Consider the following 24,231-nt stretch of genomic DNA (forward strand, 5'->3'; position numbering starts at 1 on the left):
CTCCTTACGGCGTCATATGCATGCGCTAATTTGCCAGTGTATGTGCGAAGAGCTTGACAAACTTCGCGAGCTGGGCCATCTGTGTGAGAAGTGCCATCAGTTTATGTACGTGACACACCTCGAGGGAAGACAGCAGGTGTGGATGGAGTTGCCCTCCGATTTTGGCTTAGGTGATTGGTCGCAGCTCCGCGATGCAGGAGTGGCAATGTGAGGTGAGCCATAGCCCTTCACGAAGAGATTTCGCGTTGATATTGTACAAGCTGTCTTTCAATGTTTCGATTTGCGATCCATAGTCACCACACCATCCGTCGACTGCAGCTGAGGATTGTAAGCACATTGCTGCCACCATAGAATTCCCCTCCTTTCACCTTACGGTCCTGCATTGCGTGTCTCATCTTCATGCCTGTGCCGCTATTGTTCTATGGGACTTTGACAGATTGAACTCCATATGCGCCTTCTTCAAGTTAACGATCGGATCGTCGTTGACAGATTTTGCATCCAAAGGATGGACGCTGAAATAGATGTATCTACATAGGATCTTTATAGGATCAGAAGAAGGATCAGTGTATCTTCGGCTTGCAATAGTTTGTAATGGTACTTGCTTGCATTTTATATTATACGCCTTTGCGTGGTCTGTGGAATGGAATACACAATCACTTACCGCCGTGGATGTCGACACTCTTACACTAATGCTCAAGAGGAGAGCCGGAGGTATCTCAGCAGCTTGCCGTTAAAGGAGTCGACTAGAGGAAGCTTTGAAAGTTTATCGTACAAATTCTGTACATATATTGCTTCAACCTCGAGCTTTTCAGAGAGAGCTGGATTGGAGCAATACCGTGAATTCAAATACGATTCAAATAGAGTTTAGTCCTAGCCGCCCTTCTCGGCCGCGGACCTGCATCAATATCCATCCTGCCTGTGTGCAATCTCCAACTTACGCTGAATATGGTTAGACTCTATGTCGTCTACGCAGCCCGCAGTAATAAAGTCGATGGGGGGTATGTCCTGGTCTCCTACGGCGACTTAATGGAAGTTACGGGATGGTGCTTATGATTGTCAATACGTTCAATAGGTCCGTTCTCCGCCACTGGGCTTTGCTCATCAGCGACAATGGCACCATTGGCCGCCGTTGTCACGTCTTCAATAGAGGGCCTGCCGGTGGAGAAATGGTGTATGAAATGACGGAGAACTTCAGCATCCTGGACGACCGTGCCTATTCTACCGACCGAGTTGCATTGGGTGTGGAACTAGTTGGAGAGATGTCATCGATTTTAGCCACCATTGAGGCCGTCGATCGCCCCAACCAGCAATTCGAGAATTTCGAGTTTTTTCCTCACTGCCAGGATTGGTGCCATGATGTCGTTAAAGCATTGATTGGGAAGGGAATGGTTCCTGCGGAATCCCTCGACATGTTGAAGCTCATACCCTCTCGCGATTAAAAGATATACTATGTGAGTAGTCGCCAGAGTTGTTTTGGAAACTGAAGCAACTCCCGTTCATAACAACTCACAGATCTATTCTTCAGTAGAAGCAGCACGCCGAGGGAGAAACACGCCTTAGCTCATCACTGCCGACACGGCTTCTGCAGCCAGAAGCCGCGCCCGATCCCCCAAACCGAGGAGAGAAGGAAGTTTTTCCCAAATATCACGTCGTCTTTCGAAGTCGCGGCTCCTCACTGGCAGGAATTCTGTGCAGTGGTAGCGCAGACGAACTCTTTTTGCAGATGGCTTCGAGGAAGCTGTTTGAATTCTGCAGACTGTGGTAGGGCATTATTATGTTTCGGGAGAACAATTCTAGGGTGCTTAATACATCAGCAAACTCGCACGAGTCTGGTGAGTCTGGTGCCAGACGCACCATACGCGCCACGCTGCCACAAACGCTCGTGGCACTACATTTGACCTACGTATTTCCACGATGCATTCTGTGGCACCATACACTTACCAGACAGAGAAGTCCGGTGCCATACTTGAGCCATACTCAAGCTATACTCGGGCCATACTCGAGCCATCCACGATGGTCCAATTTTTGATAATTGAATATATGAAATATATTAGGACACTACTAGCTAATACTACAGGGACGGTATGGCAACTGAAGACACCGGCAACCAAGCTCAATCACAGAGTGATGGCACAACTGTGAGCGTGCTCGAGTGTGGCGGTGGTGCTCCATGCGCGCGGCGTGCTGGCCCCCGCCGGCCGCAATCGCGTTGTGCTCACTCGCGTGCGTCGCGGAGAGCGCGTCGGCGCGCGGGGGCTGGCGTAGTGCCAAGGGCATCTGAGTTGGCCTTGTGGAAGAGGTTCTGTGAGAGGCGACTGACGGTGCATTGTATCTTCTGAGTGTTGCGCGACTTCAGTGACTGACCATGAGATGCAACGGAGCATGGCGACCAAGGTCTTTCGCCCCCCGTCCGAGCTGGAGAAAGAACGCGTGATTGTGCTTTAGGAGACCTGATCTGAGGAAAATGTTAGCTCCCCGTCGCTCATTGCAATTCATCACGTACCCGATTTGCCCGATTTGCACCAGCGTCGGCAACAGACTGCGCCTTGGTAGAGATAGGTCGCGTGTGAACAGAGGGCGACGCCACAGATGCTGGCAGTGGGACTCCTGCGGCCGTAGCTGGTGTCATCCCGAATTGCTGACAGAATTTTAGCAACTGGATACGCAGCACAACACAGGCCTTCCTACCTGGAACAGGTTGAGATGGCTAGACGTAAATGAAGCTGTGTCGATAGGAAAAAGGGGAGCGTTCGTCTTCAATAGTGTTAATTATTACGGCTCGTTGATAGTGGTTGCTTTGGAGACCTACCTGACCATTGTTCCAAGGAGCAGGGCCAGGGGGCAAAGGTCCGAAGTTGCCGAACGACGATCCATAGGATTCGAAGTGGGGACCAGGGGGATTAGGTTAGAATAAAGACGAACAAGTCTCAGAGGACATCGCTGAGCGTCAATGTATTGTGACTTATTTGGTTTGTTCAACAAAGTCACATGCTTTGTGGACTTAGCACACCGGATGCTTCAAAGTTCGAACATGAAACAAGCTCGACAGAATGTGGAGTCAAGTCAGTTGCCCTGTGGCCAGTAGCACATTCTCTACATGTACAGTAGTCAATATCATGCAATAAATTACAGTATATCTTATTTGTGTTGTACTGTGGCAGGGAATCAGAATGTATGGTAGAGTATAGCTCAGTGTGGTGCCACACTAACCATAGCAACCATACGCACCAGATCAAACCATACTTGTGTGAGTTTGCTGATGCATCTTGAAGAACCGCCACTACGCGGAGCGGTATGCATTAAGGTCGCACAAACAGAACTGGTCGGGCAGTGGGACTGGTATCAGTGTTGGGATTGACCGTCCCAACCACGGCATTGGTAGTGAGATGTATCAGCCCCTCCATACACGCCGCCAGGTCTTCAGCCGACAGTCGTTCGACTGTACTATGTATCTTGGTGAGTCGCACCTTGGTTGAGCTTAGAAGGGGTCAGCGTACTGCAGAGGTAGAAAGCTACGCGTAGCATGGAGAGTGCGCCGGTGAACCTCGCCGCTGGGTTGATCGCCACAGTGCCATAGTATTTCTGCTTGATGACCATCCTCGATGCTGGTTCCAGAAAATTGGCATTCCACGCGCGAAGTCGTGGGTAAATACCTTCTTCAGTTTTGCCAAGGCCCGTTCGCGACGTCCGCCGGCGTGACCTGGCCTGCGATTGAGTCTCTTGAAGGCAGAGTGTAGACACTCTGCTTCAACCTTCGTGCCTCAGGATATCTGACTACGATGTTCTCACCAGGATCTATGTTCATTGCCTTGTCTTGACTTAGATCAGGAGAACAGTAGGTGCGTTTACTGATTCAGAGTTTATTCGTCAGGCTAAAACATCAGGCCTCAGGGAGCAGACTCAGCGATGTGACCAAACAACAGTCGTGCGCGAGTTGTTGTTATTTAGACTCCCCGCAATCGGCACATGGACACCAAGGGGCCGCCAGTGGTGATCGGTCAACTTGACTACAACCAGCCCTATGCCTCCCACGTCCACCGCATTCTAGTGTTGCTCTGCCTGTCCTCCATCGTGGGCGAGCACGACGGCTCATAAAACAATGCATCTCCTTGTAACCTTGCCAACTCCAGTCGCTCACTCGCCGGTGCTTTCTCCTCGGTGCGAGCTCTGCCCTACACGGATATCCTGAGATACGAAGGTCGAAGCAGACTGTCTGTCTGCCTGAGGGATGCTAATCTCCACTCGCGCAGAGCGTGGGTAATTACTGCTTGTCGTTCCCTGGAAATTCACCTTGTATGACCTGTAGGTCCGTCTGCGCATCGTTCTGCACTTTTGTTCTGTCTGACAATAGCTGGATGCAGGTGTACGAGTGAGTTACGACTGATGCGTTACCACGAGGATGTGTTCCGCTGAACTACAAACCTTAAGAGGTGGCGACACAACTTTGCAATTAACTTCAATACTTCGACGACTCATGCGCGTGATGATCAAATAGCAGGTAACGGTGTCGAGGGTTCCGGATTCTGCAGCTCTGCCGCGTTGTGCTCATTCTTCGCCCTATAAGTGTCCCGTGCAGGGTTGCATGCCCCTCGAGGACTTTGCGCCGGTGACGGCCATGATGGAACGTCTGGCAAATTGCGTGGCGCTCGGCGAGGGCTCGATCCTCGATGTACCATTAATCCGATGACGCTTGCTGCGTACGATGCGTGCCAGTGGTAACTTTCCATGCTGAATTTGTCTTGTACGATTTATCGCAGATTACACTGATTTGAATATCATTTAGTATCACTCTTCATCTCCTCCGGCTGCGACATGGTCCAGTTCGAAGAAACACGACGAGACTTCCGCAGACCTATTCACCCCATCAATACCGACGATGTCACCGCGACTCCCGTTAAGGAGAAAAATACGGTCGGGGAAAGAAGTTGCGAACGAGAAACAGACGCTACCGGGCACGTTCCAGGAAATGAGATGACTGGTGATGTTCCGCCGATCAGGTGGGAATTGAGGTTCTCTTGCAACTGACCTATATTTGGCCTGGTTCAGTAGGACCCCCCAGTTCCAGAAGAGTGTCTTCTGACGCTTTACGCTGCGGACAGTGGAAAGAACCACTTGTTTTCTACCTGATATTGTTGTTCGGTCGGTCTGCATGCGATATTTCATACCGCCGTCGTTCCTGGATTATATAACTCGGCATTCAATCGCCCTTGTCTATCGACTGTTGGAATTCTTGTCTGTCCTTATTCACCCGCTTCTCATGGTTGAGCGGCGGCACACCAAATACCGTGTGGACTTCACGTTTCGAGGCGAAGGGGTTGCTGTACATCGCCTTTCGCAGAAACGTGTGCAGATAGGTCAAAAATAGATACAAATATATCTTACCACTAGCTTGGCACCGGCCCCTCTACTGACTCTGACGCAGGTATTGGAGCTTCATTCTGTCCATCTGAATTTCTCTGAAGCTGGTGAATTATATCTCGTTTCGTCGCCCTTGAGGCCTGAGGCCTGAGGCGCCTTGATCAGGTGGCTATGCTTCGTACTACACAACCACCTCTCGGATGTCTCCGTGATGTTCGCGCTCTCTGCGGTCGGTAGCGTGGACGAAATAGAGGTTCGTTTCCCACTGAGCCCTCATTACGCCATGCTGCTGTGAGAAAGTGCCATGAGACTCAGCGAGACTTGAATTTGGATATGGGGTGAATTTTTGGTCAGCGATCGGCCCAGTGGTGAGTTCATGCTGTCTGGGCTTCTTCACGCTCGTCATGCTCCAGGTATTTTGTTGGACAGGGTGCAATTACCTACGGGGGTGTACGTCTTCTGCTGTAACTTAGAGCCGTGAGTGAGTATATATCGTGTGTATCACTGTGGCACCTTAGGAGCTTCTCACGACTGTCTCGGCGTTGTCGGTATTCAGAATCGAGGAGTCATGCGTTCGTGGGTCGGACACGGATATCCTGAGGAAGGTGAAGCAGAGTGTATACTCTACCTGGGGAGGCTAAGTTATGATGTTATGGGTCGCTGATTGCGGTCATCATTGCGTGCATAACCGCTCAACGCTACCGGTACCTCTTTGTGCTCACCACGTCGGGAGCGTGATTCCGCGTCGTACAGACTCTCAGCCGTGGGCGAGACGCTCCGCCTCGTGCGTCCCGGGACCCATTAATGATAGCTGTCACCCAGCCGGAGATGGATCGCATGCGTTGAATATGTCCGTCTTGATTTCCTGGCATTCCCCGAGTCTTCTCAGATGGCAGACCTTTTCGAGGCTGGGGAGAGGAGTGATCCGCTAGGTGCTAGTCGGTGTCGAGCTTTCCATCGAACACAGTTTTATCTCTCACAATCTACTTTCATCTCACGAAGCCCGCTACATATTCCCCAGCTTCTCCCCATGGCCCGTCGTATCTCTCCCCGCCCCTCCAACTCCTTATGGACGCTGGTGTGAAGTCGTACTGGGCACCGCTCATCCACGACAGCCCCGAGTACCAAGCTCGTAGGGCCCGTCCGTTCCAGCCTCCCAACCTCTCCATCAAGGACATTCACGCCGCGGTCCCTCGCCATCTCTTCGAGAAGAGCACACTCAAGAGCCTCATCTATGTCGGACGTCATGTTGCCCTCACCATTGGGTTCTATGTATTTGCTACCCATATTGGATCGCTGGCGGGTCAGTTGTGTGCGGTTGTCGGGTGTGTGGGTAGGATCGGGCCTTTGCTGGAGCTTTGCTTGTGGGCCGCGTATTGGTTCTGGCAGAGCGTCCTCTTCACTGGCCTGTGGACGTTGGGTGAGTGTTTTCCCTTCCGTTCCAGTTTCATTCCTGATTGCAGTTTACAGGACATGAGGTACGCAGCTCTCTCGGTCGATGGTAACCTCACTCAGAATGCACCCAGTGCGGACATGGCGCGCTCTTCCCCGCTGGCTGGGTGAACACCGTGCTCGGCCTTACTCTGCACACCACCGTACTCACGCCGTACTTCGCCTGGCGCGTCACCCACCGCTCTCACCATGTCAGTCTCCTTCCTGGCACCCCCGGGATCTAATGCCTGACTATCTGCACTCCCAGAAAGGCACGAACCACCTCGCGCGCGACGAGACGTACCACCCGCCGACTCGTACGGACCTGCGTCTCCCGTCCGAGAGCGAGGCACGAGCGATCGACTACAAGACGATGATCGAGGAGACTCCCGCGTTTACGCTGTTCAAGATGGTGATCCGGCAGTTCTTGTGAGTGGCTGATCAGTGTTTTGAGAGACGGGCCATTGAAGTTTGCCAGAGGCTTCCAGTTGTACCTGATGTAAGTTCGCGTCTTGCGCGAGAGCGAGGTAGTCTCATGATGGGCACAGACATAATCGCAAGGGCAACCCGAAATACCCCAAGTGGACGAGCGTGAGTCGCTGCACCCATTTTTGTCCGAAGATCGACGTCCCGCTTACTTGGAGCGACAGCACTACAACCCCTCCGCGAAGCTCTTCAAGCCTGAGGACCGTGAGTCAGCCCTCATCGTGTGTCTTACGCTCGCTGACTCTGGAGTCGAAAAGGCGATGCGATCATTGTATCGGACATGACGATCGGCGCGATGCTGGTCTTTATCGGCATGTGGGCGTATACGACGAGCTGGGGAAACGTATGGAGGCTGTACTTCGTGCCGTGGCTGGTGAGTGCTTCGAGCATTCATCAAGTCATCGCGCGAGCGCACCTCGAACCTCACATTTGAAACGGCAGTGGGCGCATAACTGGATCGTCATGTTCACGTACTTGCAGCACAGCGACCCGACAGTCCCTTACTATCGCGAGGTGTGTCTTCTCCACCGTCGCCTTACGTGCGCATCTACTCACTCGTTCCCGTCTGTTGTAGAATCAATGGACGTTCCTCCGCGGCGCGCTCGCCACCGTCGACAGGCCTGTCTTCGGGTGGATCGGACGCGTCTTCTGGCACGGGGTGCGCATGCCTCTTCCGCTTCTTCTCCTGGAACGGTGCTGATGTGTCCACTGTAGATCGCGCACGACCATATTGCTCACCACCTCTTCGTCTCTGTCCCGTTCTGTGCGTCTCGGACATACCTCGGCCTGGATCGCCCTATCCAAGTTGGCGCTGACGCGTGTTGCAGATAACCTCCCTCAGGTGACCCAGGCAATCCGCCCCGTGCTTGGGGCGCACTACAACTACGACTCCACGGTGAGTCGTCATCCTGTGCCTTGTCTCATGCTCATGCTGAATGGGGTGTGTCCCAGCCCACGATCTACGCTCTCTGGCGCTCGTTCACGCAGTGCACGTTCGTGGAGCCGGACGGCGATATTGTTTTCTTCAAGAACCAGCAGGGGAAGGTGGGGCGTGAGTGCGTGTGGGATGCGGTGGAGAAGACTGCAGAGGGAGAGGCTGAGATGGACTGAGTGGCGTGCAGAATTTTGAGGGTTTCGCGGGAACAGGTGAGTCATGAGCTGCTTTGACCAGTTTCGTCTTCTGAACCGCATATATTCGATTTGGTCTGCAGGTGTGGATCACGTTTAGATGCCGCGGACAAGCCTTGGCCAAGAATTGCTGGTTGTCGGTGCTCTGACGCATGTACTGATCTACTGGGCACTTGCTGCAAATTTACTTTTGTGCCGATGGGTCGAGTGCGTTATCATCTAGACGAAAGCTGGAAGCAGTTGTTGAACATGGCGTACTACCCGTCCCGGGTGCGCCAACAAGACTCAATCGCATTCCGTTCACCAGCGTCAACGTCGAGCTGGGAGAAGTTTCGGAGCCCAAGAGCATGAAGCATCGAGCCGAGCTTATCCTCTAAACCTCCGTCAGGACACTCGACTGGTCAATTTGGATAGTTTTTTCGCCTCGTTTTCTTGGAACAGCGTAGTAGCAACCTGAGCTCGTAAGAGGCTTGTCGGAAATTCGGTGTCTGCAAGACATCAATGCGTCATCGATATCATCGGAGATGTGCCAAGTCTTTGCGCAAACTTGGCGCAAACAGCCAGCAAACATGTACCCACCCACCGATCATGATCGTCCACTGCCTGTGCACACTACCACCACCTAGTCTCCGTTGCTCACTATATATGGCTATGGATGACAGTCAATCCATATCTAGTATATATACCACCACCCACCGTGGCACTGACCCCTACGTTCTTGTTTTGGTGCGACAGAGCCGCTCTTTGTGCGATGCTACAGTGATGCTAATGTTTGTCGTTGTGCAGCACATCGTTTGTCTCAGATTCCACGAAAACAAACAACGGCGGTCGCAGTTTTGATCGCGTATATCTGCGGTCCTGTTCGTCAGATCGGTCCTGTTACCGCGATCGGGTCTATGTACTCACTCAACTCCATTGTGATTTGTACAGACCAGCGCCTTAAGTATGACTGCACCCATGCCTCCGGGCTTCCAAAACCATAAGATACCAAGATTTGCGAGATATACCTGACTCAAATGTCATATACAGACCTCCAAGCCCTATGAGTCAGAACCGGCCCCAATGTCCTGATCAAGTACGGTGGCGACCTCGCAGAAGAAGTCCACTGCATCTTCCGCCTGGAACAAGATTCGCCTAACCCGTAGCGCCGTACCCCGCAATATCCACTATCCAGGATTTGCGCGCCGCCCACTCGGTCCCTAGTTCACCCCTTCTGACTAGCCCTCAAGCATCTGGTACAGCTGCATGGAGCACGCGCCGGGTGCCTCCGCTCGACAAAGTCATCGAGACGCTCACGCACGACGAACTCGACCATATAGCGTCGGCAACTAAGGGCACTCCTCACAGGCATGCGCCCTTTCAAACCGACGACCTTGGTCCGTCAGCGGCGGACTGTACCGCAACAGCTTCTTTCACCGGGGATCGCCCAGAAGTATGTATTCCCGGCAGTCAGGGAGTTCGTCGACCATTATCACCAGTTACTGACATTCATCGGGAAAGGCTGCTTGAGCGCGGAGAGCGCACAGTATGTGGAAGCTCTCCTTGGAAAGCTGCCTTAGTAATCCATCTTTCCCGGGGAGACGTGTCAAAGCGAGGTAGGTTGCATTGTCCGAGGTATTGGATGTCATAACGTATAACTTGCAGTGAGGGCCTGGCCATTCATGCCATGTGCATTCTTTCTTGAATCTCGAGCATCTCGGATTCCGTGTGTACCCACAAATTTCTGATTCACCATTCAGTCTGCATATCTGAATACTTAGTCTATCATACATGAATAACAGGCTCGCGCATCCAATTTCCTGCCATCGCTACCGCTCTTCAAAGCTTCACCGCCACCACTCTCACATTTATCTCGAGCCTGGCGGAGACAAGTACTTACACGTAGCCCCCAGTCCTCCGCGACTGGAAGTCCTTGCCTCTCGCTTCCTGGTTGCACAGCTATGCCATTTTCCATTCCCATTTGCATGCTGATATTGGGTTACCAATTGAGCCATGAGAGGACAAGTAAGGCCAAGTACTACTGGAAAATGTCCTTCCAATATTTGCGTCACGCTAACTTGCACGTGATGCGTGACAGACGCGAAGTGGTGCATCCCCATTGTCACGCGGTCAGCACCCAACATTAATCAACTCTTCCGTGCCCGACATTTCTGATCGATGGCATGAAGTTATTTAGAGCTCTTCAAGCGTACCACCTTGAGTCAGGATGGGACCGGATCCGTGCGTCGATGCTTGCAATTGCATAGCAAGATTCTTCTGTCCGGGGCTCGGACTGTGCCTCCGGGCCCGGTATGCCGCTTTCGTCGCTCTGAATACCTGAATCTGACTGGGCACCGGGTCAGATACCTAACTCACTGTGTCTTCTGTCGTGCATTCTCATATCTAAACAAGATATCGTCCAGTTGCTTTCGCGCATATTCGCTGAGCATCTCCCGAGGACTTCCTCAAGGAGGATCCGAGTGTCTTGTGGTCTTCTGTGAGTTTTACGTGGTATTTCTTTTTATCATGATTTCATTGCTTGTCAGTACTGCTATTGGCAAGTCCATATCTCTCAACGTGAAGCCGCGCGAGCTGGGCGCTTGAAGGACATATTTTAACGAGACAAATGCCCGTTGGTCAACGTGCGCCAGCATAGTTGCGACAGAAGACTCTCCTTTTTAATACCGGCCTCGTGTCGCCATCCTCGTTACTGTTGAGTTTGGTGCCACCGCTACTTCAACGTGTCATATAGAAGACCAAGTCGGTCGGCGGTTAGACATATGACTCGAAGTTCGCTGATGCCACGGTTTAGTCAGTGAGTAGCATCTTCACCTCCTCTACTATCTCAGGCCTCTAAAGTCTTCAAATTTACATACGAAGCTCATGGGTATGTCGAGACAGGCGCCAACGCGATTTTGGCACCTTCGACTCCGCCTTGTGAGTGTCCGTTTACTGTCAGCCTTATTCGAAGCAATAGTGATGTGGGTCTGCTGATGCCACTGTTGTGGCGCATCTCCGGGTCAAGGACTTAATATCGTCCAACCTCAGCCCTTTTCCGTCAGAGGTTGACATGCTCGCCCTCAGAATCCGTCATGTGTGTCGGCGCACAACTTCTGCGGCCCCATATCGAGTGGTATCTTGTCCGTCCAAGCAGTGAACTGCTCAGGATTGAGATACCGTTTCCTCTATTGTTCCGTGCTTGCGACACATGACTTGTAGTGGCTGTCAAGACAGTGTGCCCTAGACTTTTCACTCCTTCAGTTACCGTTTTCACGCCATGACCTATTGACATCCCATGCACCCTCCTGAATAGCAGCCCTATAAAGTCTGCTAGACCTTGCCCTTTGGATCTCATCGTCTAGAACATCCTCCCGTTCTCGTCGTTTCCAAGATGGTCTTCGCTTATGTCCTCCTCGTCGCATCCCTCGCTCTTCTTACTTTGTGCAATCCCATGTCTCGCAACATGAAGCTGCATGAAAAGCGCGATGGCGTTCCCACAGGCTTCGCTCTCGTCGGTCCAGCTCCGCCGGCCACGGTCCTCGATTTGCGCCTCGCGCTCGTGCAGAGTAATCCCGCAGGCCTTGAGCAAGCCCTGTACGATGTCAGTACGCCGTCAAGTGTCAACTACCGCAAGTACCTGACCAAGGAGGAGGTCCGTACGATTCATCTCGAGAGCTCGACGGACTGATCTTCATTGGTATGCGTTGGAAAGGCTGCGCAATTTGTCTCGCCTGCCGCAGAAAGCCTCGCCGCCGTGAATAATTGGTTGAAAGCCAATAACATCGATACCACTGTGCTCACTCCGGCGGGCGACTGGATGGGCTTCAGCATTTCTGTCAGTCAGGCTAATAAGCTCTTCGACACTGAGTTCTCCACTTTCGAACACTCGGCCTCATGCGAACAGAGCATTCGGACGCTCGCGTACTCTATCCCTGCAGAATTACAGGGTCACCTCGACTTCGTTCATCCCACTATCACGTTCGTCGCTGCTACCCTAAAACAGTAGCCTGTCTCTGACAATCTTATTGTTAGCTTCCCCATCTATTTAGCGAGCTCCTCTCCCTTCTCTGTGTCTACCAAGTCGACTCGTGCTACAGTACACGAAAGGCAGGACTCCTGCGCGAACGCTGTCACCCCTGCGTGCTTGCAGGCTCTCTATGGTATACCTTCAACCCCTGCTACTGAGATGTCCAATCAGTTGGCTGTCACTGGCTTTATCAATGAATATGCAAATTTAGCTGACCTCGCAGTGCGTTATCTTGCAAACTAGGAGTATGCTGTGCTCATCTTCGTGTATCAGACCTTTCTGGAGGACTACAGACCAGATATGTCGAGCGCCACGACTTTCTCGCTGGAGACTCTCGACGGTGGCTCAAACCCACAGAACTTCGGAAGTGCCGGTCTAGAAGCTGTACGTCATGCTCTCAACGCAGTCAAAATCGCATCCACTCATACCTTTTGCGTAATAGAATTTGGATACCCAGTATACTGTGGGCATTGCGTCATATGTCCCCATTACTTTCCTCTCCGTTGGCTCGGAATACCATGATGGTCTGGGGGGTTTCCTTGATGCAGCAGACTTCTTCCTTGCAGCAGATGAACCTCCAAAAACCGTGACAACTAGTTATGGATTTGATGAAGGTTATATCTCTTCAGGTCTTGCGAAGTGAGCTCGTTCAGCTTGATATGGCAGCGGGTCATGCGCAGCACTAACGTGTTTCAGCAACCTCTGCAATGCATATGCCCAGCTCGGAGCTCGCGGTGTGTCTCTTCTATTCTCTTCCGGAGATGGCGGTGTTGCCGGGACCAGATACGGGGGGGAGCCCTGCAATCGCTTCTTGCCTACATTTCCATCCGGCTGCCCTTTGTGCGTTACGTTTGCAACTCCTTCTAGAACACAACCTTTTTACACATTCCACCAGTGTTACCGCCGTAGGCGCAACCGAAGGAGTTGGCCCTGAGATCGCTGCGCCGTACTCAAGTGGTGGCTTCTCCAACATCTTCGTTGGGCCGTCGTACCAGGAAGTAGCGAAACTTGGTTACGTCTCGCAGATCGGTAACACTTACGGGGGTCTTTACAATGGAACTGGGCGCGGATATCCAGACGTGTCCGCTCAGGGCACAAACTACCAAATTGTGCTGAATGGCGTTGTCAACAGTGTTCTAGGCACGAGCGCGTCGACCCCCACATTCGCCAGCATCATCGCCTTGTTGAATAATGAACTGGCGCTTGCAGGAGAGGATCCGCTCGGCTTCTTGAACCCGTGGCTGTATGGGCCTGCCGCTTCAGCATTCAACGACATCACCTCAGGCTCCAATCCCGGGTGTGGCACAGACGGGTTTCCCGCGATGGCTGGCTGGAATCCGGTATGTTGTTCATGTGAGACTACTGCGCACTTGCTGAGATTTGTGTACTACAGGTCACTGGCCTTGGAACACCGAACTATGAGAAATTGAGAGCGGCAGCCGGTCTGTAGGCGAGTAGGGTGCTTGGGTCTGGGCTTACTGGGTGGAATTTTGGAGATGTAGCTATGACAGCACAGGATTTTCGGTGTATGTCGCACAAGCAATCGAGATGTGCTGAGATCATCAATAGTCATCTAGATTTTACCATCAAGCTGTGATTTGGAAGAGCAAACAACAGCCCAACATCTTAAGGAACACTGCAGCATTAGGTTTGTAAAAGTCAAGGTCGTAACATACGCGATATCACAGCCAATCTACCAGCAATCAGTAGAGATACTCGGGCAGACTCGTCAGATCGATCGGCGCGGCAGCAGAAGGGCTCTTCGCGAGCGACTCTCGCGGTGGAGCACAGGCCTCTTCGTCAGGTTCGACGCCAAGGTCGAAAGGCCGAACACAGTTGTTGTCGGCATAGAACCAGTCGGCATCGGTTAGCCAGACGTCCGCGTTCGCGAGGTCCTTCTCCCTGCTCGCGATCGCTGGAGACGGCGCGCCAGAGACGGGTAAGGAGAGACAGAAGGCCTCTCCGGTGTCGACATCGAGGGTCTTGAATTGCGCCAACGCGGCGTTCTCGTTGCTCGATGAATATGCGGCGACGGGAGACCCTTGCAGCGACGTCAAACCGGCGTCATCCGAGAGCGCGCACGGCGTCGACCTGTCGAGCGAGGGGGAAAGGGGGGCGACTGAATTGAACTTGGGAGGACGAGCTGAGACACCACCGTGCCCAGTGAATGGAGCAGAAGACCCGTCGGGTTTGTGCAAGAGCTGCCACTCGTGCTCGTGTGGAGAGAGCGGGGGACTCGACTGTGCGTGGATGCTGGCCTCACGGTGGGCGTTCTCGTCCCGCCGTGCATCAGCCTCGCGGAGGGCGGTACCGCCGAGCTGCACACGAGTGCGGGAGCCTGAAGACTGAGGTGAAATTCCACTGGCAGGGCCGACGAGAGGCGGGTTGATCATATGGAAATGGATACCGCGAACGCTCGTGATACAGTCGGGACAGTTGCATCGCCTGATGCTGTCGATATCTCGGGTGCAAATTGTGCTAGGAGGACGCATGAGAGCCATAGATGAGCGGAAGTGGACGAGTTCCACGGCGCTTGCAGGGAGCGCTCGCAAAGATTTCTCTCTTTCGCTGTCGCCTTGGAGGCTTAACGCCTGCGCGTCCTTCATCCTGCGTGCATATCGACGCTTGCGGTATCTCATCGTGAACACGGTTGCGAGTATCAGGAAGATTGCAAGCAGGACGACGCAAATTGATACTGCATATGTAACGGCGGATGTGGGACCAAAGGGAGATGGGGACTGTGGAGCAAAGCCCGGGACGGAAGTAGGAGCACCGGTAGTCACTGCAGATGCTGTTACAGAATCAGAGGTTTCGCTGACAGGAGTGGACGAGACGAGAGGGGATAAAGCCATAACCAGAAGCGGAATGACGACATCAAGGCGATAGAAACGACGGGAGAGCTTGACCATCTTGCGTACCGGGAAGAACTAAGAAAACGTCGAAAAGCGAAGTACGCGGCAACTCGAAGCAGCCAAGTGGGCACCGTAGCGACCACGCACGCGTCGTTTTGGGCCCTGGGGCTGGCATTGCAGATGGGACTGTCGGCTGGCGTGATCGGTATACAGCAGTCCATATGCAAATGCAGTACACACGTAAATAAGGAATCAATCACTAGACTCGTTTTTAGCAAGACATCATGGGTGCTGTCTATAAGCGATAGCAAGAAAAGCTCGCGCACCTCATCGGGTTTGGGGACTCCTGGACTGGGTCACAATGAGTAAGGTAAATAAAGAATTAAGATAAGAATTAAGATACGCTGTGGCCCGCCATGGGCAGACGAGGATGTTTTGGTGGTGTCATACCTCACTGGCATACAGTCAGTTATAATTGTATGTTGCGAAGAACGAACATCATAACGACTTGCCAATTGGAGCCACGTACGTGCGCGCGTCGTGTTCGCGTGACGCGTCATTACTACAACTTAGTAACTAGGCCTTTTAGCCATCCTGGAAGGTGATTCAAGTGAGTAGAAGTCAACTGGGATTCACCTAAGCTGCTGTATAACATTATGTGAAGCGTGGAAGAGAGGCAATCTTTCTAGCGACGAGTTTAGACTCCCGGCCGTAGATAACTTGTACGCAAAACATGGGCCAGTCAGAACTTGTCACGTCATCAGGTTCCTTGCAGATTCTACGTCTACCGTATCAAACTGGAGCCGTCCGGACTTCTGACGTTTTGTCAAAAGACACAGATAATGGTGAGTGTGCATGTAAGCCCGTATCCGCAAAAAAAATCTTATCTACAATATCTCTGCCTACGGCGGCCCCGACAGTTCTCGGGCTCTGCACCGCAGCAATCGACGAGAGCACCGTCGTCGCACGTCAGAGTGCACCAGCCTCTCTATCTCTCGCTCGACGTGTAGCACGAGGAGAGTCCTGTCCTTCCCGACCAAGTCCACCGGAGTCGCAAGACCAGAGCAGTTGAGTCGCGTTCTACGGTGGTCTGGACTTCCACCTCCCGCGACAGTCATCCTACTCATTCCGATCCTTGTATCACTATGGTGCAAGATGCGATAAGGTACGGATCTTCCTCGCCGTTATCTCAAAGTACGCGTAAGGTCGTTGCCCCGCCGTCCCTCGCCGTCCGCGGACCGGACGCAGGACATGGCGGAGCCGCGGAGGCCAGGCGGGCCCCCCCGATCCATGTGGACGCCGATCGGGCGCACCGGTCGCTAGGCGCCCCCGCCCCGACTGCGGTGCCGGTGAATCGGCGCCCCGCCGGCACAGATTGGGCGGCGGGCGGGCGACCATGTGCAGCACTGGCCTGCTGGTCGTTTTGCCTGTGATTTAATTGACCGTCTGTCAGCGGTCGACGAGTCTCGTGGTGGGTCGACTTGGGGGTCATTATCGGCTAGGTAAGATGTGGAGCTCGAGAAGTATACACGTCTTTGTGAACTCAGTGTATGCCATTATGTAGACACTGAAGAAATTTCGCAGAGGTCGTGGAGGGGCCGCGGTGGAAGCATTAATAATTTGGGTTTATTACTTAGCCTTCCCAAAGGTCCCCGCACATATGTTGATCCGTGCCAACGCAATAATGGACAATTACCGCGTGATTTCTTGCATATTCAACGCCAGAGTATTCGCCTTGTCCTCGGACACGATGTTTCAAGGACTGGAAATTCGAATTTGCGTTACTCATCGGATAAAACGAAAAGTACATGTTCAGGTAGGATACATGATAGTCAGGTGAGGAATATGTGCGGCATTATGACATGCCCTGATCAGTCAGGTCGTCACGATGCGCTGTTGGGGAGGGCTTGAGCGGAGCAAGTAAGGTCGATCGGGGTGGACAATGGTGAGACCGCTCTACGCAAACGAGGACATGCGCGCTGGGTAGAACGGATCTTAGCTAGGTCGAGGGGACGATAACATGCTGGAGTGTTGCACCTGACTGCGGCGGGAACGAGAGCGCCGATGAAGCTATCAGTGCGCTTGTACGGTACATGTAAAGATAGCGTGCACTGACCGTGGAAGGTATCTGCGGCGTAGCTCGCAGAGCCTGTGAACAATGCAGCGGCCGAACAGCGTGTCCTCATATCAGAGCGACCGCCACAGACATTTTGGAGCCGAACGATCAATCAATTCTGGCAACGAACGGGTCAAGAAGAATGAGCAATTAAAGGCGTTGAACTGCCGCATTGTCAAAGTAGACGTCTGATTTGCCTCTACTAGGTATTTTGCCAACTGTGACAGGTAGGCGCATGTATGGTCGCGATGAAGCTTAAAGTCGTCTGGCCAAGGCAACCACGTTGCATTTCCGGAAACCAGCTGCGGTGCTGAACTGAATGAAAAGCTGTGGCCGTCCCATAGCTCCCGTATCTAGGTTGCGGAGCGAGAGAAGCAATTCTGGTGCTGCTTTGAATAACCGCGAAATGATGTTTATTCAAATCTTTATGCAATGTTTTCCGTAGTATTCACAGCGTCAGAGGTGGACGAACCCACACTTACCTGACATCCGAATTGCATTCGAGCTGACAGAACTCGTTGGAGGTCAGCATGGAGTCACGAACGATGCATTCGAACCGAGATGCCGGTCAGGTCCGACCACTGGTCAGACGGGGTGAGTCGGCGACGAGCCATCATCGCGACGGACAACCCAGTCTGCTCCACAAACTGGAACGAACCAGAACACGCGAGAGACTGCAGAGTATGACCAGCCATCGACTGAGACCCAGCTGCGGTCGCGAGTGTACGTAGAGAATGTTCTGAGGTCGTACAGATTCACAGAATGCGTTCCGGATTTTCATGAAGTCGTCGAGAGCACGTGAAGTTGTACTAAGATTTGTCAGTGTCTTCAAGGAGCAGGCCGGCTTTGTCTGGAGATCACAGCAGAATGGCTGGATGATGACGCAAGCGGACGTGAAAAAAAAGGAATCTGCGATCAAAGTTAGTGCCGCCGGCTGTTTCCGAGTTTTCCTCTTCCTTGCACAGCTTCGAGCAGCGACAGTCGCCATCTGTCTTCTCTCATGCGCGCGCATCCGTTGGCGACGAGCACGCTGTTGGCACCAAGGGGGCCACGTGGGCGCCATGGCGTGCTCATCGTGATGCTCGGTGAGCAATGCAGCTCATTTGAGTTTTAGGATTTCGTGAATCGTGCGACGTTAGTTTTCCGGGTTTTCTGAACAGACAGAATTGATGCCGACCCTCTCCACAAAAGCGGCATTTTTTGATGAATGATGCTCCCGCGACAGCTGCTCCGCACGCGTGATAAGCAGGCGATACGTGCAATATGCTGCCTGCGTACGCTGGAGCAAGCGTTGTGGGGTGTCGTTCGCTGGCGTTCCTGAGCGACAAAGCCTCAAGGACGGAAAAAATGAAAAACCACATCCGGGGCAGGGCGGGCCTGAGATGGTAGCGAGATCCCTGCGCTCGGAGAGATCTGGCATCCCGGTTTACTGGTGAGCACCATATGGTCGGTGGGAGCACATGCACCACTCCCTGATATCCTACAACTTATGGGTCTAGGCGCCCTCTGATAAGAACCCGCTACTTCTCCCGGACGCTTTTCTTTTTCTCCCAGTTCCACACTCCGTCCCTGCAACACACCATGGCCACCAGCATTGCCAACTTGGAGGGCGACCCTCGCATCGTCGACAAACAAGAGGACGGTCATGACTTTTTGGAACCCACACATCCGCGTATGGGTTCCCTCCTCCCGAGGTTTCGTCACCGTCTCACCCCTACACTAGATGCCAAGGTGACCCTCGAGGAGTATTGCGCTCATGCCGACCGTCAACGGAAATTCGAGATGGAGGGTCCCTCTACTCTGTCCCCCAGCTCATCCAACATCGGGTAAGTGTTGCCTTCAGGCGTCTTATGTCGTCTGATCCCCCATCCAGAGAGAAGAATGAAAAGTTTCCCGACATTTCTGTGGAGGCCAACCTCACTGAAGATGAGAAGGAGAGGATCAATGCTCGGCGCGCACTGCGCACAGCATCGGTGAGTGTGTTCTTGCAGTGTGACTCACCAAGCCTCTGACGTCGCTCCAGTGGGCAGCTGTCTTTTACCTCATCACCACTGATATTCTTGGTCGTACGTGATCGCGCTCAACGCTCTCATGTTATGCGCCTCTGACCTTTTCCGCTTAGCGTTCAACGCGCCATTCGCCATCAGCCAGGTCGGCTATGTGCCCGGTGTCATTCTCTACTTCTTTGTAAATTTCCTTCCAATTTCGTGCGAGACTGCGAGATGCTGAGCGATATTGACACGTTATCCAGATGGGAGCGATCGCGTGCTACACCGGACTCTTACTCTGGTGGCTGTTCCTTAAACTCGACTCCGATATATTTCCTGTCAAGACCTACTCTGACATCGCAGAACGTATTTTCGGCAAAGCCGCAAAACATATCTGCACGATCCTTCAGACGATCCAGCTCATCATCAATGTCGGTACCATTTGTCTCAGTAATGGCCAGTCGTTGAGTCAAATGTCAAAAGGCAGAGTGAGTACCGTCTCGCGCGCACAGTTTATTGATACTGAGCGCGTTTGTTAGCTCTGCTTCGCCGTCTGCATCGTGATCTGGGCTATAGTAGGTATGTTGATTGGCCAGATCAGGACGCTCAAGAACTTCGGGTGGCTGGCCAATTGTGCTGTCTGGCTCAACTTGCTGTATGTTTGCGTGCCCTCTTGTCTGAGAAGATTCCATTTGATGACGGTCGCATCCAAGTATCATTTTCACTTCGATGGGCTTCGTCGCGCACTCCCCGCCAAACTATGCAGCTGCCTTGTCCTCTCTCGGTGTTCCAGAAGGCCCCATTGTCCACGCCACCTTCGTCAGCGCTCCCCTGTACAATAAAGTGAACGGTATCATGCAGATGGTGTTCGGTGAGCGCAATCCGATTCTCCACACCGGGCTTGAACTCTGACTGGTTCTGAAAATAGCATACGGTGGTGCTATGATTGTATGTCGAGCCGGCACGCTTGTTCAGCATGATATATTTATTCCTTCTGTGATGCGATAGTTCCCCGAGATGCTCGCGGAGATGCGCCGTCCGTGGGACTTTTGGAAAGGCATGTGCTGCGCCCAGCTGTTGATTTTCGCAGCGTACTTGATGTATGGTGCGTTGTACTGGTCTGGCACTGCAAGCAGTTCTTCTAACCTTGATGTATAGGCGTGTTCGTCTACGCCTATCAGGGACAGTTCACCCTACCCCTCGCGTATCAGGGTGTCAGCAAATACTCGTGGCAGACACTCAACAACACGTTCGGGTTGATCACTGGTATCATTGCTGTGAGTGTGCACGCGTCGTTCACTCCCGCATAACCTCATTCATACATCCCATTGTACACAGGCCGGCCTATACGGTAACATTGGTATCAAGGTGGCCTACTACAACATCGTCGAGGGTATGCTGCACGGACCCCAGCTGATGAGCCGCACCGGTCGGTTCATCTGGACCGGTACGCATGATGAATTATCGGTTCTCGTTCCCCTCACTGACCTATATCGTTCAGGCATGGTACTTCTCTATTGGGCTCTGGCGTTCATCGTCGGTGCCGCCATTCCCCAAGTGGCGACTATCTCCGCCCTAGTTGCCGCCGTCTGCATTATGCAGTTCACCTACTCCTTCCCGCCAGCCCTCATTTGCGGCTTCTACTTCCTAAAAGATGCCCGAGGTGAGACGGGTCGCATGTGGTGGTACCGCGTACGTCGCACCTTTTCCGCCATCTTCTCGCCAGTCACTCACACGTATTCTTCTTGCAGGGCTTGTTCAGTGGCTATTGGTGGTTCAAGTGGTTCAACCTCATCCTTTCGCTCGCCAGCTTCTCAATGGCTGGTCTCGGAATGTACGGCAGCGGCCTGGCCATCAAGGCCACGTTCAAGCTCGGTGCGGCTACGAGCTTCGGGTGCACTCCCCCGGTGTAGAATACTGAGTCGCATAGCGATGAACTGCCTACGTGTATTAATTTTGTTATCTGCCGCAAGCTGTGGACTGGGGGAGTGTTGTACGCGGATCTAACGGTAGCAGCGCTGTAAGCGTCGACACGATATAAGATACGTCTCCTCATGATCTCGTGTGGAATGTGTTGCAATATAAATAATGAAGTACTTGCCATGTCTTACTGTGCATCGGTTCACTTGTTAGACTTGGCGTTGGCGTTGGGTAACCACATTGTGGCGTCTCGGGAATCGCGATCGACGTCCCAAATGAGACAATTACTAATTAGAGCCTGATGAGATCAAGTTCGTCCGATGCCGTCTGTCATGTTGAAGGAATATATACCAAAGTAGTAATAGTAAAAGTCGCCCCAACTATTACTGGCTTATGTAATGCATTTCTTCGTGCGCGCGAATAGGCCCGCCATTCGCGCTCCCTCCCCTCCCTCGCAAGCTCGGGGGGTCCCCCGAACCGGGAGCGCTCAGGCGGGCACTCTAAAGCCTAGTTCGCGCATTTTTTACCAGTCAGGGGAGGGCACAAACCACCCAACCAGAACTTTCTAACCCTAACTGAACCTTAACTTCCTAACCCTAACCGAACCCTAACTGCCTAAACAGGGAATGGTTGCCTGCCGAATAGGGTATCCTGGTAATAGTGGGCGACTTTTACTATTACTACTTTGGTCATACCTCATGTTGAAGCCACCACACACCCCATCATTGAGAACTTAATATTACGAAATGAATTAAAGGTTTGTACGCGACAATCTAGCAGCCTGTTTGACGGTACGTTTGTTGTTTAGATCTCGTCCTTGGGCATTGGCTCTTGTTGATATGATCATAGAGGTTGTAAGTGTGAATAGTACGTGCTCGGGTATTGCTACGCCGCGGCAATGCATCCACGCAACCCGTATCGTACTCCACCAGATTTTTCGTATCTGGCCAAACAATATCCTGCTCTCAAACCATAGTCGGTCATCTTATCCCAGCGCTTTTTCTTACTCTTAACTTAACGCGACGTGTCCTAGCCTCATCAGTAAGGCCACAGGTACAACGATCAACTTCAAGGACAACGAAGGACAGAGGTCCGTCGTTTTTCCAGCCATCCAGCCGACATGAAACTGATTGTTCTGCGGTTGAAGAGCAGACGACTCACGGAGGCACTTCTTCACCGCGATTTCCAATTATCTGTAACAATCCCGGACGACAGGCTTTGTCCCCCTGTACGTATCTATAGGTGAAGGGAGTTTAATACATCCTGAGCTTATAACAGGTACCGAACAGGTGAGTGTATCTTCATCCTGCAATAATACAAGTTATACACGGTACCTTCAGGCTCAACTACATTTTATGGATGCAAGACATCGTGCATGCGACCTCCATCGCGGAACCTGAAATATCGAAGAGAATTATCAAGGGAGTTGATATGTATGTTCTTCGGCATTCTCTTGCACTCCTGGATATCGATCGCTCCGAATAGCGGCACGGGAGCTTCTGCAATTTATCCTCTGCTGGGCTGCCAAATTAATCCTCAATGGAGGTTTACTGCCACGGGTCAGTAGTTTGCTCGGTTCTTTCCTTCTGAAAAATGGCATATTCCATAATGGCTAACTCACGCCGTAGACGTCGATGACCATTCACTTCAATGTGCTCGTCTCAACGTGCAACAAAATAATTTGCAGGACCGCATTACCGTGGTCCAGTCGGATCCTGCTGGCCCAGTCATTCTATCGCTCTTTCCAAATTGCACGCCGGAAAAGGTTGAATCAACCGAAACCTCAGAGTAAGTCATGTTAGTTGTGCTGAACAATGTTTGTTAAGTTGCTATGGTTAGCATGGACTTCGAATTCATTATGTGCAATCCCCCCTTCTATAGCAGTCGTGAAGACATTCTGCACTCCGCCGAGGCCAAGGAGTTCGAGCCTACCTCTGTACGTTTACTTCAATCTAGTCTTCTATAATTCATAGCCGCTCTGGCCTGTGCATCTGCGACCGACATCTTCTGCGGCAGGTATGCACCGGCGCCGATGTCGAGATGATCACCCCAGGTGGCGAAGCTGCGTTTGTCCGGAAGATAGTGAACGAGAGTCTGACCTTGAAAACGCGCTGCAGGTATGGCGTTGTTCATACCGCTGGCTCCATTCGCAGACATCATCATTCTACACAGATGGTACACTTCGATGCTAGGCAAGATGTCGTCTCTGACAGATGTCGTTGCGCTGCTGCGCGAGAAAAATGTGATGTGATACCAATGTATACCGGCACCCCACAGTTATGCTGACGTCCCACTCCCTCCGTGTAGATCGCAAATTACGCATGCACTGAGTTCGTCCAGGGACAGACCCGGCGATGGGCAATCGCATGGTCATTCGGGGACGTCCACCTTCCTGATGTATGTCATTCCGTTATTCAATCGTCAAACATTGTTACACCAGCATTGTCCAGAGTCTAGGCCGGGTCGCTAATCCCGCACTGCAGCGCCTCATGCCTCCCCGAAATACTCTGCGGCAATCGTATCCAGGCACAATTCCAAACCGTTTTGCGTCTGTTACGGTGTCCATACTTTCTAGCATAGATAGTGTCTCAGTCCAGCCGTGTGCAGAAGCTGCTCGACGTCCGCTCGACTTGTTGGTGACGGCGCATCGGGATACGTGGTCGAGGGCTAGCAGACGGAGGAAGGCAGACCCTGGCACCATTCAGACGGACGTCGATTCTCGGCCGACCTTCTTGTGTCGAATTCGAAATATAGGGGATAATGCAGGCGTACCGCAAACGACACAAGGAGGAGACGGGTCGGCGCTCGTGTTCGACTGGGTACGTGGAATTGACAGAGCACTGTTTGAGAGCTTTGCGAGTCATGTGGGGAGGAAAGTATCCGCGATGTTGATATCGGACGTTAGCTAGTAAACACCTTGTGTTTCCCAATGCATGTGCAGTGCTC

General features: G+C 52.4%; 8 protein-coding genes across 8 annotated transcripts; 5 read left to right on the forward strand and 3 right to left on the reverse strand.

The window, feature by feature from the left end:
* Positions 1-945: 945 nt before the first annotated feature.
* SCP_0507280 (hypothetical protein) lies at positions 946-1,439 on the forward strand (the record flags this gene model as incomplete). Its single annotated transcript, XM_027758785.1, has 2 exons — positions 946-998; positions 1,073-1,439. The coding sequence occupies 2 exons, from the start codon at positions 946-948 to the stop codon at positions 1,437-1,439; spliced, it is 420 nt and encodes a 139-aa protein (XP_027614586.1).
* A 776-nt stretch (positions 1,440-2,215) lies between these two features.
* On the reverse strand, positions 2,216-2,629 carry SCP_0507290 (hypothetical protein; the record flags this gene model as incomplete). The annotated part of the gene is made up of 2 exons (XM_027758786.1): positions 2,216-2,455; positions 2,504-2,629. The coding sequence occupies 2 exons, from the start codon at positions 2,627-2,629 to the stop codon at positions 2,216-2,218; spliced, it is 366 nt and encodes a 121-aa protein (XP_027614587.1).
* A 3,797-nt stretch (positions 2,630-6,426) lies between these two features.
* On the forward strand, positions 6,427-8,385 carry SCP_0507300 (Delta(12) fatty acid desaturase; the record flags this gene model as incomplete). The annotated part of the gene is made up of 13 exons (XM_027758787.1): positions 6,427-6,778; positions 6,829-6,836; positions 6,885-7,001; positions 7,058-7,218; positions 7,268-7,288; positions 7,338-7,380; positions 7,440-7,479; positions 7,533-7,648; positions 7,717-7,788; positions 7,850-7,933; positions 7,990-8,038; positions 8,103-8,170; positions 8,227-8,385. 13 exons carry the CDS (start codon positions 6,427-6,429, stop codon positions 8,383-8,385), a joined length of 1,290 nt encoding a protein of 429 aa, XP_027614588.1.
* A 3,448-nt stretch (positions 8,386-11,833) lies between these two features.
* Positions 11,834-13,859, forward strand: SCP_0507310 (Tripeptidyl-peptidase sed3; the record flags this gene model as incomplete). The annotated part of the gene is made up of 8 exons (XM_027758788.1): positions 11,834-12,034; positions 12,095-12,360; positions 12,415-12,631; positions 12,683-12,793; positions 12,852-13,048; positions 13,106-13,249; positions 13,305-13,749; positions 13,803-13,859. 8 exons carry the CDS (start codon positions 11,834-11,836, stop codon positions 13,857-13,859), a joined length of 1,638 nt encoding a protein of 545 aa, XP_027614589.1.
* Positions 13,860-14,112: 253 nt separating this feature from the next.
* SCP_0507320 (hypothetical protein) lies at positions 14,113-15,318 on the reverse strand (the record flags this gene model as incomplete). The annotated part of the gene is made up of 1 exon (XM_027758789.1): positions 14,113-15,318. The coding sequence occupies one exon, from the start codon at positions 15,316-15,318 to the stop codon at positions 14,113-14,115; it is 1,206 nt and encodes a 401-aa protein (XP_027614590.1).
* Positions 15,319-18,298: 2,980 nt separating this feature from the next.
* SCP_0507330 (hypothetical protein) lies at positions 18,299-18,451 on the reverse strand (the record flags this gene model as incomplete). Its single annotated transcript, XM_027758790.1, has 1 exon — positions 18,299-18,451. One exon carries the CDS (start codon positions 18,449-18,451, stop codon positions 18,299-18,301), a length of 153 nt encoding a protein of 50 aa, XP_027614591.1.
* Positions 18,452-18,759: 308 nt separating this feature from the next.
* SCP_0507340 (hypothetical protein) lies at positions 18,760-21,278 on the forward strand (the record flags this gene model as incomplete). Its single annotated transcript, XM_027758791.1, has 15 exons — positions 18,760-18,809; positions 18,877-19,049; positions 19,101-19,203; positions 19,251-19,350; positions 19,401-19,443; positions 19,500-19,564; positions 19,629-19,853; positions 19,905-20,020; positions 20,079-20,236; positions 20,294-20,313; positions 20,374-20,470; positions 20,524-20,642; positions 20,704-20,812; positions 20,867-21,057; positions 21,117-21,278. The coding sequence occupies 15 exons, from the start codon at positions 18,760-18,762 to the stop codon at positions 21,276-21,278; spliced, it is 1,731 nt and encodes a 576-aa protein (XP_027614592.1).
* Positions 21,279-22,183: 905 nt separating this feature from the next.
* On the forward strand, positions 22,184-24,194 carry SCP_0507350 (Putative methyltransferase-like protein; the record flags this gene model as incomplete). Its single annotated transcript, XM_027758792.1, has 12 exons — positions 22,184-22,260; positions 22,319-22,375; positions 22,438-22,513; positions 22,564-22,574; positions 22,626-22,718; positions 22,771-22,844; positions 22,914-23,073; positions 23,125-23,221; positions 23,302-23,402; positions 23,458-23,527; positions 23,593-23,682; positions 23,736-24,194. The coding sequence occupies 12 exons, from the start codon at positions 22,184-22,186 to the stop codon at positions 24,192-24,194; spliced, it is 1,365 nt and encodes a 454-aa protein (XP_027614593.1).
* Between the last annotated feature and the right edge of the window lie 37 nt (positions 24,195-24,231).

The sequence above is a fragment of the Sparassis crispa genome (genome assembly GCF_003851025.1).
Source record: "Sparassis crispa DNA, contig_000004F, whole genome shotgun sequence".
Classification (NCBI taxonomy): domain Eukaryota; kingdom Fungi; phylum Basidiomycota; class Agaricomycetes; order Polyporales; family Sparassidaceae; genus Sparassis; species Sparassis crispa.